A 19,685-nucleotide genomic window follows, 5' to 3' on the forward strand; every position below is an offset into this window, starting at 1 on the left:
CGTCAAAGCATCCTCCTGTTTCCTGCTCTTCTTGGCTGCCTGCCAGATCTTTCTGAACATGTTTCTGTTTGTTTACAAGTTGATTCTTTACAAACAATGCATGTGAGAGAAAAGTAGCTTCTAGCCTGGAGGGTATGTCATGTAAAAAAATAACTCGAACCCACGTCGACATGACGTAAGAAATAGTTTCCTAACTACTGCATCTGAACCATTATCTCCTGACTTTACAATTGCTATATTTGCGTAAAAGTTCACACTGCCGGTTCTTTAGGCACACAAACTCACTGAACCAGTTTTACAAACATCTGAGGGGATTAAGACAGACAGTGCAAGAATATCGTATTCACACCAGGCTACAATTTATGCTCATTGTATTATAAAACATGACATAACATAAATCGAACCACAAGTGAGACGGGCGAAGTGCAGTACCTAAATGTAAAAACATAAAAGTTTATCTTAGAAGCCCACCACTAATCTTCAGTATGCCAGGGCTGCTAAATACCAGACTGCCTATGCTTTCTTTAACTTGAATCCTCTTTCTTCCTCCACTGTACACTGCTTGACTTTTTATCCGACCCTTGCAGGTTCTTTGCCATGCCTGCTTTATCTCTTTGACACTGAATTCCTACCTTTCTCTTCAATGTTCTTTCTCCATTTTCTCCCTTTTCTACCTTTCTATCTCTTCCTCTAAAACAAAGTCTGATGATTAAAGTCCTCATTGCTTAAAATGATGATGTAGGCCTTGACAATACAAAGGAGCCTATAATCTGCAATGATCTGTACAAATTTAGAAAATTGAAAATCTTCTCATAGAGACAGCAAAAAATATTTAACCCATTCTGTGCTCCCGTCGGCAGACTTAGCACTACCTCGCGGGTGCGGCCATCGGCCAACGGCCGACGGAGTCCCGCCCACTCAATAGAACGCCTGCACCGCGGCGGAAAAACCGCTGCGGTTAAGGCGTTAAAGATGTCCCTGGAAGGCCATTTGTGGTGGAGATGCACTGCATAATATTATGTAGCATTAGACCTGCCCTTACTTCGGTCTGGCTAGACATATTTTATGTAATCCAAATAAAAAGAGCTGTACGGAACCTTACTTAGAGATGGGGCAGTGGCTTCACCTCATGTTGATTTTATTGAATACAGTATTTGATTGGGAAGAGATTGTGTGCTTTCACTGAAAAAGAGTTCTTATTACACATTGTGCATAGTAGGATAGCTTATGTTCAGTAAAGCAGGGCTGATTTGGTAAAGTTACAAACCAGTGATCAAGGCAATTGGCCTGATCTGTTGATTATGAAAACATTTACAAAAAAGGCAGTAGGGGGTAGACGATTCGCACTGTAAGAATCTATATTAACCCACCTCAGCAAGTCTTGTATATTGTTTTGCCAACCGTAATATTTTATACATTTGCAATTTAATTACTCAATGGCTGATGGGTGTCTTTTCAGAAAGCTTACAACTCAGAATGGGATTAGCTGGTAATGGTGACAAGCCAATGATGAAACCTTTAAGCTTGATTAGTTCTTTGGGGAAATATATGTCAGCAGGCCAGAGGATTGAGGAACATTACGGCAGAAGGCCCGACTTATTTATTGTTAAAAGCATATGTTAAAGACAATATGATTTTAAGGCTGGAGAAAGAGATTTGTATATATCGAATCTCACAGGTTACTGTACTATGGAAGGATTTTGATCATGGTTATCCCCTCTGATGTACCCTAGAAAAAGAAGAGTTGCACTGAGTGAATCCTTTTAGACCATATTCGGAGGGGTTATATATTGTTTTGCCAACAGTAATTTTGTAGATATTTTCAATGTTATGATTGTATTCCAGATGGCTGCCTTGTGAGAAGACCTGTATTTAGTACAGTAGAGCTGAGCTGGTTATAGTGGCAAACCAATAGTGAAAGATATTGCTGTGATTGGTTAAATAGAAAAAGTATGTCAGAGGTCAAAGTCTGAGATCTTTATTATGACATGGGCAGTGGGCCTTACTTTTTATTGTGAAATAAAGGGCAGATAGTTATTACACTGTGCTAACACCACTACATATTTATTATGTATCATGGAATCTCACAAATTACCATAGTAAGTAAGGGTGTTGACGACCTCCTCAGACAAACCCCCTGGGGAAGAAAAATTGCACTATTAGAACCCTTGGTAGGTCCCCGCAGGAGTTGATTGTTGTTTTTACCGCCTGAAAATGTTCATATATTCATAATTGTATGATTCTATAACTAATGGTTGCTTGTGGCAAAACTTTTGTTCAATATAGCAGGCCTGACTTGGCTATGGTGACAAAACAATTTTAAAGACAAGATTGCTTTATCAGGGGCACTTAGGTCAGATGCCATATGTCTGACCTTTGTAATATGAAATATAACCACAATGGCAGTTGAACGGAATGATTTATTATGAAAAGTATATGTTAAGGCCAATTAGCATTTAAGGCTGAATTGTTAACATATAATTTTAAAGCCAGTACACAAGTATTTTGGTACATGGCACATCACAGCTTTGGCGTTAATTACCTTCCTTGGTAAAACTTGGGTGTGGAAAATGTACACTCTGGTATGCTGTGCGAGATCATATTATGGCCTGACATATTTAGCTGTCTGCCAGCCTCTTGTAATAAGATAATTCAAAACTATATATATATATATATATATATATATATATATATATATATATATATATATATATATATATATATATATATATATATATATATATATATACATACATATAAATATATGGAGAATCTTTGGTCAGTCTTGTTCTGCAATTGATCTGTTCATGTGGTTTTTAAACTCTGCTTCCATACATGCCAGCATACAGCATGGGACAGTGCTCAGCCCCTTTGGGCCAGTGGCTCTATTGCCCTGTGAGTGATAGCATTTTACCTGCTCGCACTGCACATTTGTCTGAAAATGAGCGCACTTTAGTGTCCAGTTCTTTAGTTTTCTCCTTTTTAATTTTTCTTATTTTTGTAATTTATTTTTAGAAAATATTGCAACTCCCCTGACAGTGCTACAGGGCAACTTGCTCTTTACTAATTCCATCCATAGTGCACCACATTCCACCTAGTCTACTGCTTCTAACCCCAGTAGCCATCTTTGAATGTTTTTGACACACGGAAATCATTGTTTTACTGCCCCTAGATGGCCAACATGTTGCTCTTAAATACGGAGGCCGTGTTGGAGGTTCGACAGCAATGGCACCTCCGCAATGGTGGAGGAGCGTCACCCCATTGGCTCAGAGCCACCCGCTGAAAAAGCAAACAATATTTTATTATCATTTTATTTTTCAGCTATCGTTTTATTTTTCAGCTTCTGACTGTGCCAGCATGTGTAGAGCAGGGCGGGGCCATGGGAGGGAGGAAGAATGGTGTGGTATGTGCACTTCTAAGAGCACATGTCTGTTTGGCGGCCATCTTGGGCCAGCCAAACAGACATGCGCAGTTAAGTTTCTTGAACCCAGCTGTTTTGTTGGAGAAACAGCACAGACTCCCTGTACCTGAGCAAGCGTTTAACCAGCCTGCTCAAGCCAATCCATGTACTGCTCTCATACTTGGTAATAGCATGAGAGCAGCACAGGGAGTCTCTGATGCTGTTCCAGTGTCTTCTGGGACCACAAAGCAGAGTAACACTAAGGCACACGGCGGCCGGCAGCTTCAGGCAAGTCCTATGTTTTTTTATTATAAAGCCATCCCAAGCTCCACCTCCTGCACTCCCCCACCCCCTCTCGACCTCCACCTGGCTCACCACGTTTTGTGTTGTGTTGGCCGCCACTAAGGTTCAAGCCATTAATACACTTCATGCAATATCATTGCGAGATGGAAGAAAGCTGGCATGATTAATTTTACTTTTTTATTGCAAGGATGCACCAATCTTGTTGAGGTTTTTTTCTACTTTTATTATTTTAATTTATTTTACAAATGGTTATTGAACTTTTATGTGAGTTTAATTGTTGATGTGTACATGGTGAATGCAAGAAAGAGTCAGTGGATGGATAAATGGATGCAGGAGTATAAGGATGAGTGACAGAGTGCATGCACAATGAGTTTCTGGATGTTTAAACTCATCAGTGACTCAGGAAGCACTGGTGTTTGGACAGAATATCGAAAAAATATTGTGATGCAAAAATATCATGCAAGAATATCGGGACATGAAACATATTATTGGCAGGAATATTAAAGTTAAAAATATTGTTTTAAGTGTTGTTTGTAATGTTGTTGGGAAAAATATCAATGTAGCAATATCGTAGTATGTAATATCATATTTAAGTGTTAATTATTATGTCCCTATTGTACTGTGTTTTATTTATCCGTTTTTTAATATTTGTGTTTTTACTAAGGTTTTTTTAAGTTATGAAATTGTTGAAGCTTGTATATTTTTTTAATGTATATAATTAATTGTTTAATAATTGTTCAGTAGCAGGATATGAGTTTTGAAGGGTTAAGCATCGGGATATTTGTACAAATATATATACATATTTTTTTATATATGTTATCAATTTTGAAGGTATGCAAATTAATAATTTTGACTTTTCACATTTATTTTGTAATAGTAATTTTTTAATGTATTTTCATTGTAATTGAGATACATATATATGGTAATAAGAAAATATATAGCAGCATTTTTATTTAAAGAAAACATTTTTTGTGCAAAATGTAACATTTTCTAAAGTTTTGCAAAAAAAATGTACAAACTAGACATTTTTATTTTTCAATTAATAATGATAATAAAAATATCTTTTTTATATTTATAAAATTATAACGTATAATTACATCTTTTATATTTTATGATTTTTACATTTTGAATAATTGTTATTTTATGGTTTAAAGTTTAGGAATGTTAAAAAAATGAAAATATTTCAACTATTAATAGTAATAACAATTTTTTAATATTAGAATTTTACATTGGTTTGTAGTTCAGGGCTGTTTTTCTAGATAATTTTTATATTTATTTTGTAGGAAAAAATGTTTATGAGTATGTATCATTAATCATGTACTACAGTTATTTAATTTGTATTATCTCAAGTAAAATTATTTATATTAAAGTGCCTATTGTAAAAATCACATCTTTAATTTGCAACATATTTTTCAAATATACTCGTATTGGAGTGGGCATATCAAATGTCACCCTTTTAGTGTCCAATACCTTCCCCAAATTAGTATGGACTGGAATGGAAATAGTAAATGTCTCTCTTTTAGTGTCCAACAAGGTCTCACAATTTAGTTGTATTGGAGTGGGAATAGTAAATGTTATCCTTTTAGTGGCCAATGCCTTCCCTAAATTGGTTTAGATTGGAGTGGGAATAGTCAATGTAACCCCTTTAGTGTCCAGCACATTCCTCAAATTGGTTTATATTGGAGTAGCAACAGTAAATGTAACTCCTTTGTTGTCCAACATTTTCCCCAAATTGTTAGCATTCGGGTGGGAATAGTAAACGTCACACATTTAGTGTTCAACGCCTTCCCCAAATTGGTTTAGAACGGATTGGCAATAGAAAACAAATCACTCGTTTAGTGTCCAACACCTTCCCCAAATTGCTTTAGATTGGAGCAGGAATAGTAAATATAATCCCTTTAGTATCCAACGCCTTCCTCAAAATGGTTTTAATTGCAGTAGTAATAGTAAATGTAAACTCTTTAGAGTCCAAACCCTTTTTCAAATTGGTTTATATTAAAGTAGCAATAGTAAATGTAACCCATTTGGTGTCCAATATTTTCCAAAATGGATATAGATTAGAGTGGGACTAGTAAATGTCATCCCTTTAGTGTCCAACGACTTCCCCAAATTGGTTTAGATTGGAGTGGGACAGGTAAATATAAGTAAACCCTTTAGTGTCCCACACCTTTCCAACCGTATGGTTGGATTGGAGGGGGAATATTAAATGTCACCCCTTTATTTTTATTTTTTAACACAAACTTTATTGCATTTTGTCACAATAAGCAGTCTACTATACAGGACATTGGTGTCCATCTCATATGTAAGAATACCTTGTGACAATCAATCGCATATAATCACATTGTGGTCATTAGCTTCCGGTATCCTGCATGTTGCATCTTATGTAATTGAAAGAACACGGTGTTGCAGGGATTCTGCTCCTACACAAAACTGTGCACAGAGACGTAGGGCCTTAGTGAATTAGGCTGTGCCAAAACTCACCTTTGTACCAAACCTCCCCTACCAAACTAGCATCAGTGTCTCATTGGCTCTTCATCCTATAGCAAAATACCAATGATTAGACAACCCAGAACATGCGACTTAGAGTACCTCAGGCAACGTGGATAACAAGAACACTCTTTCGTTATTCTCTCATACCAGTCCAGAACATGGAGTAAATAAAGACACATGCAAGTTTGAAATATTTATTTCAAACGCCGTGATCTCATATGCAGTACTTTAGCTAATACAAGCAGACATATTATAAGAAACAAGATTGTCAGCATAGTTACTATTCTATAAAATACAAAGGGAGAAAGCATGTTGAAATGCTAAAGGAAACAGGTTTAAAATATACCTACATTTTACCCTCCCTTGCTAGTAGGTTATTTTATATCTATAGAAGGTTTCTCAGGGTTACATAGGTGGCCCCATACCTCTGGTATTTAGTAGAAGTAGATCACATCAGATTCTGCACAAGCTCTCAGCATACAAATGTTCTCCAAGTGTGTGTGATCATGCCTACGCAGTGCATTATTAAACACGCCAATATCAGAGGTGGCCACAGCTGCATATGTGTTATGGCTAGAACGTGTGCTGATCAGTTAGAACAACAGCTACAGTGTCTAAGATAACCTTGATTGTCTCGGCACTCATTGTACAGACTAAACCAACGAGGCAGTTTAGAAATGCAGCAAAACAAGTTATTCTTATGTGAAACAAAAGAACTATCCTTCTCTAAACAATAGCGCAAATGTGTGTCATGTGCAAATCAAAGCAGGAAAGTAAAAACCTTAACACTGTGTAAATGTACGGGTCATACCCACGACAACGGACAATAACAAAATGCTCAATACTCTGCATCCCCCATCTAGATCCCCAATCAAACCAGAACTCCTAAATGTCACTAATAACCTTTGCTAAGGGAATGACCCCCAAAAAGGGGAGGGATTGTGATAAAGAGAGGGGGGGTGTCTGCACGGGTGGAGTACTGCTTATTGATAAACCCAGCAAACACCAGTGACCATGGACCCAGTGTATCTGTGAGCACCTGAACAATAACCTGTCTGGATCTAGGAGCACTTTTCACGGTGACACCACATCCATCCTAGTATCTGGGTTGTGTGCCTATAACTGCTCCAGCAGTACGTCCCACTCCATCGAGATTGGTATTTGGTGGAGTCCCTTATTTTCCTCTCGCCCAAGGCCCGGACTTTCAGCTAGACCCAATTGTTTCAGTTCCTCTCACCATTCCGCCAGGCTCTGAGTCCTGGGGAATTGCCAACAATAGTGCCAGGTTTGTGAATCACATCAGCACTTTAGAACCTTTAGGACCAACGGGTAACCCCAATACACAACACAACATAGTATCCAACTGGTCCCGACCAATGACCTCTTCCAGCACTCTGGTTACCCCACCCAGTATTCGGATATCTGAGAACAAGCCCAGAGCATGTGGATCAGGTCTGCTCTCTCTATTTGTCACCGGGGGCATACAGAGGAACCAGCAGTATATATTCAATTTAGTTGATGTGGTGTTCAGTATGCTTGATGTAGAATGGCATACTGAATAAATTTGAATTGCAAATTACAAGACACTTTTTGGGGGGTATTCCAGCAGTTGTGTCCATTCTTTGTCAGCGAGTGCCCTACCCAGATCTGCCTCCCATTTCTCCCTTAGTGTAGTAAGTGGCATCATTAAATGGTCTCTGGGGCCTTTATATTGTCATTGTACCAAGTGCTGGCCATGCCCCATTGTATGCAACACCCTCAATAACTCGTAAGTTGGTGGCTCATGATCATCAACTGCCCAATTTTGGCGCATATATTAGAAAAGACTGGCATGCATCAGGAATAGGGTGTCCATGATTGAATGGGTATGTATGAAGTGCTTGTGTGTCATAAGGGAGCCCTCTGCAAACAGGTCACCCACTGTAGTGACCCCCTTCTCATTCTCAGAGTGTCAGCCTCCTGCTCATTAGGAGTCCAGAGGCAGTGGGGAGGCCTTGAAGTGGTATGTTGGGTGTGTGAGGCACCGAATCTGAGGAAAATATCATCTACATTTTCCAGTACAATAACGCAACTCATAACAGTAACTTGGGCAAGGGCAGTGACGGGGACCCAGGTTACAGAAGGCGGTGCAGTTGGCAAAGTGGCAATTGTGCCTCAAAAATGTCTATTTCCAACAGATTATTGCCAGCTGGCCAGCCAATATGGCAAACACTGCAGCTGTCCGGCGAAACAATACGCTTTAAAGTCAGGAGAACCATTTCCCTCCTCTGTCCGTTGAAAGTTGTAGTTTAGCCAAGTTAACACTATGGCGTCCCTGCCCCCATATCAAGTCAGTCATTAGTGTGTTAAGTTGTTGGAAGAGCCCACTAGGAATTATGATTGGCAGGTTCACACAATGGTATAAAGGCACGGCAGCATGACCATTTTGGGCAGTTCAAACTTGCTTGAGTTGGGAAGTATAGGGGAACCAACTACCTTGCAAAAGCAGTTTTCAATAGAAGGATATAAAATGGTCTAATCGTTAACAATGGTTGACTGGTCTACTTTCACATGAGAGGCTCATCTATTGCTTTCAGCTTAACTTATGCTGCAGTTGTTTCAATGGGTTTCTGATATGTTGTCAGGACTATAATTAGCGATTGTCAGCACAAGTCTCATGCGGACAGCATAAAACCAGATAAGTGTCTAAAGACTTCGACCCATGCAAGAAAGAGAAAGGCAAAAAAGGGGAAAAAAACAAGAAGATAACAATAAAACACCAGTGGCAAAGGAAGAAAGTAGGGATGAAGAGTTATCCTGATGAGTTTTTTGGACTGTAGCGGGTATTAACAATATAATGACGGATAGTAACTGAGTATCCACTTCTTCCAAATATCAGATATTTTGTCTTCAACAAACCTGGGCAAGAACTGACACGCTTATAAATGGATTTTTCTCAATTTCCACTCATGCAACTCAACTTCCGCAAGACATTATAGTGGTGGTCTTTTGTACTGGAAGAGTACCTACTTCTCTTGGTTTTAAAGTGTTAAAAACTAATGTTGCTTCTCCTTTTTACCTACTTATAGCTTTGGCTCTCCCTGGTTGCCTTATAATCATACTTGTTAACTTTTACCACAGTAGCTGCAAAAATGTGCTTTCTTCATTGGTCAAAAAATGACAACTTTCCTACAGGTCGAGATCTTTATATTAATTCTCATAAACTTTACAGACTCCAACCTTCTACATGTTGTCATTTCACTTCCAACGATCTTTTCCTTGATATGTACAAACAGCTCAGATGTGAGCTTGTTTAGGTGATTGAGAGAGATCAAATAAAACATATTTTAAGATGCATTGGAATGTATGCAAGTGAGTAAAAATGAATAAAGTTTTTGAAGAGAAGATGATAAACCGAAGAACGCCAGCTGCTCGGGTAGTCAGCACATCCCTTATCTCCCAAACACAGAATACTGACACCTTCACAAACAGCCAGTCAAGCTCAGGACAACAGCACATGCCAAAAGCATGAGACAGTAACAGTGACATTATAACTTAGGCTCCCTTTTTTCCGTTTTTACTGATTTTTACAGATAAATACAGAAAGAAAACCATTTATTTTCTTGCCTGTGTTTATTGTTAAATGTGAATAAAAAAGGAAATTGGGTGCTTTTTGGGTGATTCTAAATACACTTTGCCTTTAGTGCCAGGCCAATAATTGTGTGGGTTGATAGGTAAGTGGGTTAAAAGACAGGAATTTTTGTGAAGAGGCTTAAACGGCAGTAGATATGCACAAGGCTGATGCTGAAATGACATTTTCATATAAATGCATTGATTTATCTTCTGCAGATGTTCATATCACTGAAACCTGGGAGGCATTGAAGCATGACTGCATATTTATGAAATAAATGTGTAAATATACCAGTTTCAGCTTTATATTTTCACAAAACACATAATAAATATGGATAAATAAAGGTAGAGTCAACAGAAAATAAATATGGATAAATACAGACGGAAATGTCACAAAAGAAAATACCATAAAACCGGGAGCCCTAATTATAACATAACAAGAAGCATGATTTAAGAATATAAATTTGTGGTCAACTATGCATCCTAGTCCTAGGGTTAGACGACTTAACTGCCTTGCCGTCAAGGCAATTGAAAATGAACTGAAGTGGGAGGTAGAGTTTGGAGATATTACACATGATTGTGTCCAAAAATGCCTTAAAAACATAGGATTCGTAGTGCCACTCCAAAACGGGAAGCTTAAATATCGAAAGTTATTTAGGTAACGAGAAATAAGCATTTAGCAATATCTTTCGGAATTCAGAATATTCGGAATATGTTGCAGGCTCAAACCATCTCGTAGATCAAACTTTCCCGTTTGATTCGCAATAGGCTTCTGATTTGGTACGAGTAAAAGGCCGTGGTTGTATTTAAGGGGCATCACATAGTTTGAGCGTGAGTACTACAGGCTTTATAAAGAAGCTGATTGTGCCACAAAACTCATAAAACAAGTGAAGCCAACTGCAGTACCCCTGGAGTCATTCTCTGCTTGCAAATTGGAAAGAGACACCTTAAGCAATTCGGATGGGATTCATGAAGGTGAGGACCATATCTTGGCATTTTCTTGGACAGTGTCCAGCAGTCGCAGTGAAATGGCGCCTGTTATATTGAATCAAGAGATGTGCAAGAAGTGGGAAACTATTTTAACCCCTCCCCTGCTGGTGACGATACCGCTCCGTCATCAGCCGCGGTCGCGCTGTACTGATGACGGAGCGGTTCCGACACGGCCCGCTCGGCACGCCTGTCCGGCGCGGATACTGCTCCTGCGCTGAGCGTTCCATTGAGCGGGCGGGCCGTGACGGATCCCCTCCGTCATGAGCACAGCGCAACCGCGGCTGGTGTCGGAGCGGTTAGGTCACCAGCATGGGCGCGCCGCACGGCCCCCCGCCCCCTTTGCGCTGCGGCGGAATAGCCTCCGCAGCGAAGGGGTTAAAGAAACTAGTATCACTTTGACGACCCTGTTCTACCTCAGTCCCTGATTCACCTCAGAGGCAGTTGCTGCAAGCAATTTAAGGGAAAGTCAAATGGAGACCTTTTAAAATTCCTCAGTGTCTGAGTGAGAGGAAGAGTTGCTAAAAACATAAGCGCTGGAAGTAGGGGTGCTGCATCCCTAAAACAAACACGCTGAAGCTCAGAAGGGGAATGAGCAATAAGGATGCCTTTAAATCTTGCCACATTTTCTATGGGTTTAAAGACAGAGGACAAATGTCAGGCTTTATCTTCTCACAAATTGCTGTTTATGTGTTCTACAAGTGGATTGGCGTTTACTTCTCTTTCTCTGACTGCAAATTGACAGGATTTTGTAAAGCAAATGAACTGTACAAATATTTCAAAACATGCCAGAAGTTAGGAAAGCACAAACTTTGTTTGTCATTCTGAAGTGTGATGGCAAAAAAAAGTTCATAGGATCATAGCTAATCTCAATTTAGTGATGTGCACATTATAAATATTTGTTGAAACTATTTCCTCACATTGTCGTTTATGTGCTACATAGTTTTATCAGTAAAACTGTATGTCAGTGCTGATTTTGTTGCCATTTGAATCCCAACAGTGCTTTCTGTAATTGACCGTGTGCTACCACACTTATTTTAATTATATATGTTTGCAATACTGTGCTCCAGCATGCGCCACTGCTATATGCAACACCTTAACCACTCTTCTGCTGAATGGGTGTGGCTTATTTGCTATACGTGTCCTTTGTGTGACATCTGGATTTTTCACAGTCCTTTTACTTTAGTAATGTAATTTAGTTAGACGCACCCCCACTCCAAAATTTGTTCCAGCACCACGTGCTACAGGTGTCTGAGAAGGTGAGAGGAAAGCACCAAAAGCCGAAACATGGCTACGGGGTAGCAGCCTTTCTGTGACTTGAAAGAGGCATGGTTTGAGTACATTGGACACTGGAGTGGGAGGCCTGTACATGTGAGTAGCAAAGAGACACAGTATTTTTCAGAACAACTTTTTGTTGCTAAGTAGTTAGAATAGAGCTAAAGGAAACTTTGATAAAAAGTTGATTGAGATTTAGGGGTTCATTTCCACCCTGCCCCTGTAATGTGTCTCCGCCCTTCGACCCCCACTCCCAAAAAGAAGGCTACTTCTACAGTAGATTGACCAGGAGGAAAAATGGTTTATTCCCTGCTTTATTTGGTTTTCTTATGGAAATAACTGAAATATACCCAAGTGCTTAGTATTCTGGAGATCCCATCAAAATTCCTCACATAAATACCAGATAAATATGATAGGCCGTGAGCTATAAGGGCTCCCAAATCACATTTCTTTCATTTCAAACCCCACAGACAGAATTCGCCTCAAACCAGACACAATTGTATCAATATCTACTGACTGCTCAAGCATGCTTTAATGCCATACATTGAGGCGTTAATGGACCAGCCCAAATTCAATCCCTCAGAGGGCAAACTGCTCATGGAAGAGTTGGGGGACCATAAACAGGTGAAAGTCTATCGCTCATTGCTCCTTAATCAGCCCGACTCCTTCAGTGAGCTACGCAATACTTGGGGGGCAGACGTGGAAGAACTTTCAGATGAGTGGGAGGAGGCTAAATAAATGCGCGTAACTTCAATTGGCACTCTTGATCGCCACCGACTGGTGGACCGTGTCCACTCAACATTGGAAGAATGCGGACAGGAACGGCCCGTGCGGTGCAGGTAAGAGCAGTGAGGCAGTGTGTGTGGGGGGGGGGGGGGTGCAGGGGCTCGATAGATGATGCAGAGGGGAAAAAAATGTTAATTTTCCCTTGTCGTTGTTGTCTATCAAACTGCCTCAACACCCCGCCCCAGTACTCTTACCTGCATGGGGTGCGACTGGATGTGGACCTCCTGTCGGTGGGGGAGTGGAAAAAGAGACTGCACCACTGCATGTGTATGGAAAGATCGGTGTACAAGGCCCGTGGCTGTCCACGGGAATATAACAAAATCTGACAGGCATGAGCTGATTACCTGGTGCTGATAGGCTCTGAGGTTGACAATATACATGTAGAAATCAGGAACTATGGAGAGTGCAAAGGACACAGAGAACATCAAAAGGCTGCACTCTATAAAAAGCTATTTGGTTGGGTAGGGCTCGCTAAAGGAGGAATTGGGAGGATGGGGGGGTTGGGAGGTGCAATGTCTGACTACTGTTGTCTTTTTTACTTTGTTATGTGATGTAGAGGAATTATCTGGACTGTTGAGGCATTGCGACGCCAGATATCCTGATTGTGTCAATAAAATGTATGTTAAAAACAAATTGGCATTTCTAGTACAATATTTTGAAAGTTACATTGACAATTAGTAGTCACACAAGTGCCATGTAGCATGAAATGTTTCTTTCTAATTTAACATTGTTGCCTCATTTTGTTGTTTCTTGTATGTAAAGTCCCTGTTGTTTTGGATCACTAACAAGGCCTCAATAAGACAAAATATGGTGAGACAGTAAAATTCCCGGTTCCCCTACATGAATAATCTGTATACATACTTGGGTGACCCTTGTCAGTCAATCAGCCTCTTCCAGCAGTGCAAAGCGATTTTTTGTAGGAATGGAAGAAATATCATTGCCACATATATGATTCACAGGGCTTATTCTAGGGCTATAAAAATAGCCTAAGGGAACCGTCTGGATACCTTGGGACAGTTCACACCAATTTCCACACTTCTCCAAGATAAACCCCACCAGGTGTAGGTGGTTAAAATTAACCACAATCCAATTGCCGATATCTGTTTCATGGAAGCTGCCCAACCAACGAACCCTCAGTACGCCAATTATGCCGTTTGACAAGACGTGACAGTTAATACTTATTTATACATTTTCCTAAACCAATGTTTCTTTTGCCGGTAATCGAATTCCATGAAAGAAGATTCAAAGTGCAGAACATTTTTCAAACAACAACATATGGAGTGCATTATGGGGGGAGCTGCAAGGTCTGCAGGTTGCCACTTCCATTTATAGAAGATTTCTTCCTATGTATTTGCTGACTAAGCCCTTCAAAACATCCATCAAGTACAAGACAACTGTAGATGTAAAGCCTATACTGACACTGGAGACAATGATAGTCTTGCCCATAGTCCCCATTCTTTCTACACCACCTGCCTCGTGACTCAAGAATTCCAATGGAACGACCATCCTTAAATGCTGACATTAAATGTATCTTACCTCATTATATACTGCCTCAGAGCTGGTGTTGATCTTCTTTGTTTTATAGGTGTAACCTTAAATAGATAAAAAAGAAAAAAAATGTCATTCAAAAAGTGGAAATAATTAAAGGTCATGTTATTGTTCATTGAGACTTGTTGAGAAGATTAGCCATTCTATCCCTTCTACTATTGTGTATAATAAGAGAGCCGACCATGAAAACACAGATGTGGGCCCTGTGACCTTCAGAAGGCACAGTTAACTTCCATCGCTGCAATATCATGTCATTACACACAAGGTAAATACATTGACTTGCACAATGTACATTACACTTCTATCCAGATTTAAGGAAGGAAAAATAACTTGTCATCAAAACACTGCCATTCCAAATACACACAGATCTCCGTTTCCAGTTGGATGTAGATGTCAGTTGCAATCATCAATTTTAATCATACCAGTGAGCTATCTTCCACAGTAAACCCTTCCTGTCCACCCAAGTATAGTTCTGCCTGCCCTCCTTGGAGTCTCAGTTGGAATCACTATTAGCCTCAGATTAGCACTGCACAAAGAAAGACATGCTTTCTTCTCCCAAGGGAGGCATAGTATGGAGCATCAACAACCACCTGTGTGCCTCGTTACTGAGAAGGGTTCCATGAGAGGATGCTCAGCACGCATATGCTCTCCGTAGGTTGATATCCCCATAGACATCTTTCATATAGTGGCATTAGCTCTTCTTGCATTAAATCTCTTATTGATTAAGGAGTATGAAGGTTCAAGGCCAACTCAATCCATTAGGAAATGCAGCCAACCACATATGATTCAATACAGTAGAGGGCCCAATAACAGGAAAGAACTGTGAGTGGGTAACAGCAAAGTGTACTTCAATTAGGGCACTGCTAGCCTTTTTGGGGAAATAAACTGAAAAGAGTCCAAATGGGGTGGATGGTGTGACAGAGAATTGGTTTTAACGTAGACACATGCGGTTTCATGTGGCTACCTACATTTTCCAATACATAAACAACAATGCAAGTGCACACAACTAAAACATAACTTAAAGTGTTTTCTTTAAAACATACTGCCAATGCAGCATACTGGTGTTGCCTTTTATCTTTTGTTAGGGCCTCAAGTTTACATCCATGAAAACCACTGTTTGATGAACCCTCCTCCCATGAACCCATAGACTCAACCAAGTCACTACATTTTCAGTTCATTAAATACAACACAGGACTGGGTGCCTTTTCACAAACCAGGGTGGGTCATATGTTGTCAACTGGCCCAGCGCCAACCAGCTTTGGACTGGAGGTCAACTCCCAGACTATAGAAGATTCTGGACAAAGCTGTCAGTCTTTCACAAAAAGCACTCTACAAACATTGTCTGAGAAGTGTTTAGGATTGGGCTTGAGAAATACTAGTCATACATTGTACGAAACCATCATATTATTATTATTATTATTATATTTAAGTTTATAAAGCGCTCAGCTACCCGTAGGTTTCCCGGCGCTAAAACCAACAAGTGTTCAGGTTCACACTCAAGCACTCCACTTTCCACTGTTGTAGAAATTACCAAAAGTATCTTAGTATTTTACAAAAGATTTTAGAAGTGTCTAAAATTCAGCAGGTACTCTAAACAAACCCTTACAACCCTATAGCCCTAACCACCCTTGACCCCTAGAAATACCCTTATCACCCTTTACCCCTACCCATCTCTAAACCGTAAACCCTAATATTACCTTTACCACCATATACCCCTACTCACCCTTAAAAACTAAACGTACCCTTATCACCATATACCCCTACCCACCCTTAAACCCTAAAGTTACATTACCATCCTAGACCCCAGCATATATATCTATATATCCACACGCAATGGGATGCAGACAAAAGCAGATTCACAAGCCCACTCGATCAGGTTGGAAGATTTATTTCTTTGTGCCAAAAAGACGCGTTTCGACCATGTACGTGGTCTTGTATTGTAATTGTATTGTAAGGGGTGCTTGTAAAGCGCACTGACACCGTGGGTTTCCTGGCGCTGGTTGGATGCAGAGGGGACAGAGGGACTTAGCTGGATTGAGGGAAAAGCCATGTTTTTAGGGATTTGCGGAAAAGAATAAGGGAATTAGAGGTTTTGAGATAGAGGGGAAAAGAGTTCCAATGTTTAGGGGCCAGGAGTGCAAATCTCCGGCCTCCAGATCTGCAAAGTTTGATAGGGGGGATGGACAGAAAGTGAAGGTGAGAAGATCTCAGGTTACGTGATGGACAGTAGGGCCTGATGAGGGATTTCAGAAAGACGGGACAGGAGCCAGATAAAGATTTAAAGGTGAGGCAGCCGATCTTAAAGGCTGCCCTCGAGATGACAGGGAGCCAGTGCAGTTTAAAGAAGAGGGGTTTGGCGGATTGCCATTTCGGAATCCCAAGGGCCAATCTCGCCGCTTGATTTTGAACAGATTGCAGTCTGGAGAGAGATGTTTTAGGTCTTGACCACAACTTGTTTTCACTGAAGACCTAAGCCACTTTTCAATGGAGGGCTGGGGCGGGGTAGCGAGCACCAAATCTCCCACAAACGCATCGTTCCAACGTCACAATGAACAACACACCTCGGCCCAGCTTCTTTTCAGTGTGAAATTTATTAGCAAAGCAACTCTACGCGATTCAGAGCCATTCGCTCCTTACTCACGAGTAAGATTGTTGAGATTACTTGTGGTTTAAATAATACATCACGTGACTCACATACTGTGATAAACACTAAGAACAGACTCCTCAAAAAATCAATGTCCTTCAAGACTGCAACAAAACTATTGCAACAATGTTATTTGATACAAGATAATATTAATATAATCAAAAATAATTGCAAGTGTGGCTACTCAATAATTTCTTATTCAATAACGGAATGATCACTTTATGCCGTGCCGTACTGTTGATAAAGCTTTCCAATTCATCAAGCTTTATTCAAACTGCACTTTCAACACAGAATACGTGAGTATTGGAGGCTTGGGAGAAAATGCATTATCCTACGCTGTTCATCTCAACACAAGTATGAACCACGCACTACACTGCATCAATATTGATCCCAGTCAGATAAGAAGGGAAATCAATGATGCTTCAACAGTGCTGCCCCAGTGGGCTAAAGCTTTCCATTCATATTAGTGGTACTGATGTAATGTTGTACTCGACATTGCTCAAAATCACAATTTTTCCTTAGTGGGCATCATAATTATAGTCTTGCCTCAGTAGGCTTAAGCTTTAAATTCAAATCAATAACTTCCCCGTCATACAGTAACAAGATAAACTTAAACTTTGACTAAAAGAAAAAAGAAAATCACAATTTTGCCCCAGTGGGCATTGTTAAATGGTTTGCCTAGGGTTTCTAATGTGCTGACTATTCATAGTAACATATTGGCACCCTTATTCATGTTGGATCTAATCATGATTATTACCCCTAGTAGCGTAGCCTTCAGAGCTTCTCATCTCTCTATTTCTGAGGTTTTGTCTGGTTTGTTGTCGTTAAGGAAGTTCTGTATGGTCTCTTCAAAGGCCTGTACGTTATAATGCTACTCAAGTATCTTGTCATTAAATCTCCACTGCATCTGTTTTGGCACAGGGGAGTGGTGGGAAATAGATATGGTTATGCAAGAGTGATCCGATACCACTCTAGGGTAGATTGTTGTCTGGTAAACCTTTCTGATGGAGTGACAAGAGATTAGCAGGTAGTCAATGCAAGCGTAAAAGTTATGTTGAAAAGAGTAGAAGTATGGTCTTGTTCATCTGGGTTTTGGATTCTCCATGTGTCAGCAAGACTGAATCTCGCGCATAGGTTTTTGAGTGCTACATAGCTTAAATTGGGGCGGTATGAGAACTGTACGTTTCTATCTCTTGCAGGATTCGTAGGTAAAAATAAGTCATCTGTAAAGATTAAGGTTGAGGATTCTGAGATCATTTTTAGATGAGAGGTCATTCCCAGAAAAAAGGTTCATCTGCAGTTTGACCATGTACATTGACTACAAAGAACTCATTATTATTTTTGGAAAGGTTGGATGTAATCCATCTTCCTTGTTTGTCTCTTAAATTGGAGATCATATTTATATTGGGAGTTCCTAGTTAATAGGGTCAAGACACGGACGATGGTCTAGATCATTGGTACTCACAAACTTTCTCTCGGGGGCCAAATATACAGTGTGGTTTGTGTCCGAGGGCCGCACCAGTGGGGGGGTGTCAGTGGGGGAGGGGGCGGGGCTTGAGCAACAAAAAAAACTGCGACCATGAGGTTGATCACAGGTCCCTGCAGCGGGCGCCTTCGTCCACTGAGCCACCAGACCCCGCATACACACATCTCTCTCTCTCTCTCTTTCTTTATCTCTATCTCGCTCTCTCTCTCTCTATCACTCTCTCTGTCCTCCCTCTAGCTCTCTCCCTCCCTCTCTCCCTGTCTCCCTCACTCTGACTGTCTCACTCCCTCTCTCTCCTTCTGTCTCACTCTGACTGTCTCACTCCCGCTCTCTCCCTCTCTCCCTCACTCACTCTGACTGTCTCACTCCTTCCCTCTCCCTCTCTGTCTCACTCTGTCTGTCTCCCTCTCTCCGTCTCCCTCCGTCTCCCTCTCTCTCCGTCTCCCTCTCTCTCCGTCTCCCTCTTTCTCCGTCTCCCTCTTTTTCTCTCTCTCTGTCTCCCTCCCTCCCCCTCTCTCTGTCTACCTCCCTCCCCCTCTCTCTGTCTACCTCCCTCCGTCTCCCTCTTACTCCCTCCATCTGTCTGTCTCCCTCTCCCTCCCTCTATCTGTCTGTCTCCCTCTCTCCATCTGTCGGTCTTCCTCTGTCTGTCTCCCTCTGTCACCCTCTGTCTCCCTCCCTCTGTCTTCCTCCCTGTCTCCCTCTCCCTCTCTCTGTCTCTGTCTCCCTCCCTCTGTCTCCATATGCCTGTCTCCCTCCCTCCGTCTCCTTCCCTCTGTCTCCCTCTCTCTGTCTCCCGTCTCCCTTCTCCCTCCATCTGTCTCCCTTCTACCTCCATCTGTCTCCCTCCGTCTGTCTCCCTTCTCCCGCTTTCTGTCTCCCTCTTCCTGTCTCCCTCCCACTGTCTGTCACCCTCCCTCTGTCTCCCTCTCCCTCCCTCCCTATGTCTCCCTTCTCCCTCCATCTGTCTCCTTCCTCCCTTTGTATGTCTCCCTCCCTCTCTCTGTCTCGCTTCTCCCTCCATCTGTCTCCCTCAGATTCCCTTCGTCTGTCTCCCTCCTCCCTCTGTCTGTCTCCCTCTGTCTCCCTGTCTGTCTCCCTCCCTCTGTCTGTCTGCCTCCCTCTGTCTGTCTGCCTCCCTCTGTCTGTCTCTTTCT

The 19,685-nt window shown here is 41.1% G+C and overlaps 1 protein-coding gene across 1 annotated transcript in view; it reads right to left on the minus strand.

The window, feature by feature from the left end:
* LOC147705871 (fer-1-like protein 4) overlaps nucleotides 1–19,685 on the minus strand; it is a 1,142,165-nt gene that overhangs the window by 1,068,940 nt on the left and 53,540 nt on the right. The window contains exon 2 of the mRNA XM_086932323.1: nucleotides 14,387–14,442. Coding sequence (XP_086788449.1) covers nucleotides 14,387–14,442 — 56 coding nt within the window. The remainder of the gene's footprint in view (nucleotides 1–14,386; nucleotides 14,443–19,685) is intronic.

This window comes from Lissotriton vulgaris, chromosome 7 (genome assembly GCF_964263255.1).
Source record: "Lissotriton vulgaris chromosome 7, aLisVul1.2, whole genome shotgun sequence".
In the NCBI taxonomy this organism is placed as follows: Eukaryota; Metazoa; Chordata; class Amphibia; order Caudata; family Salamandridae; genus Lissotriton; species Lissotriton vulgaris.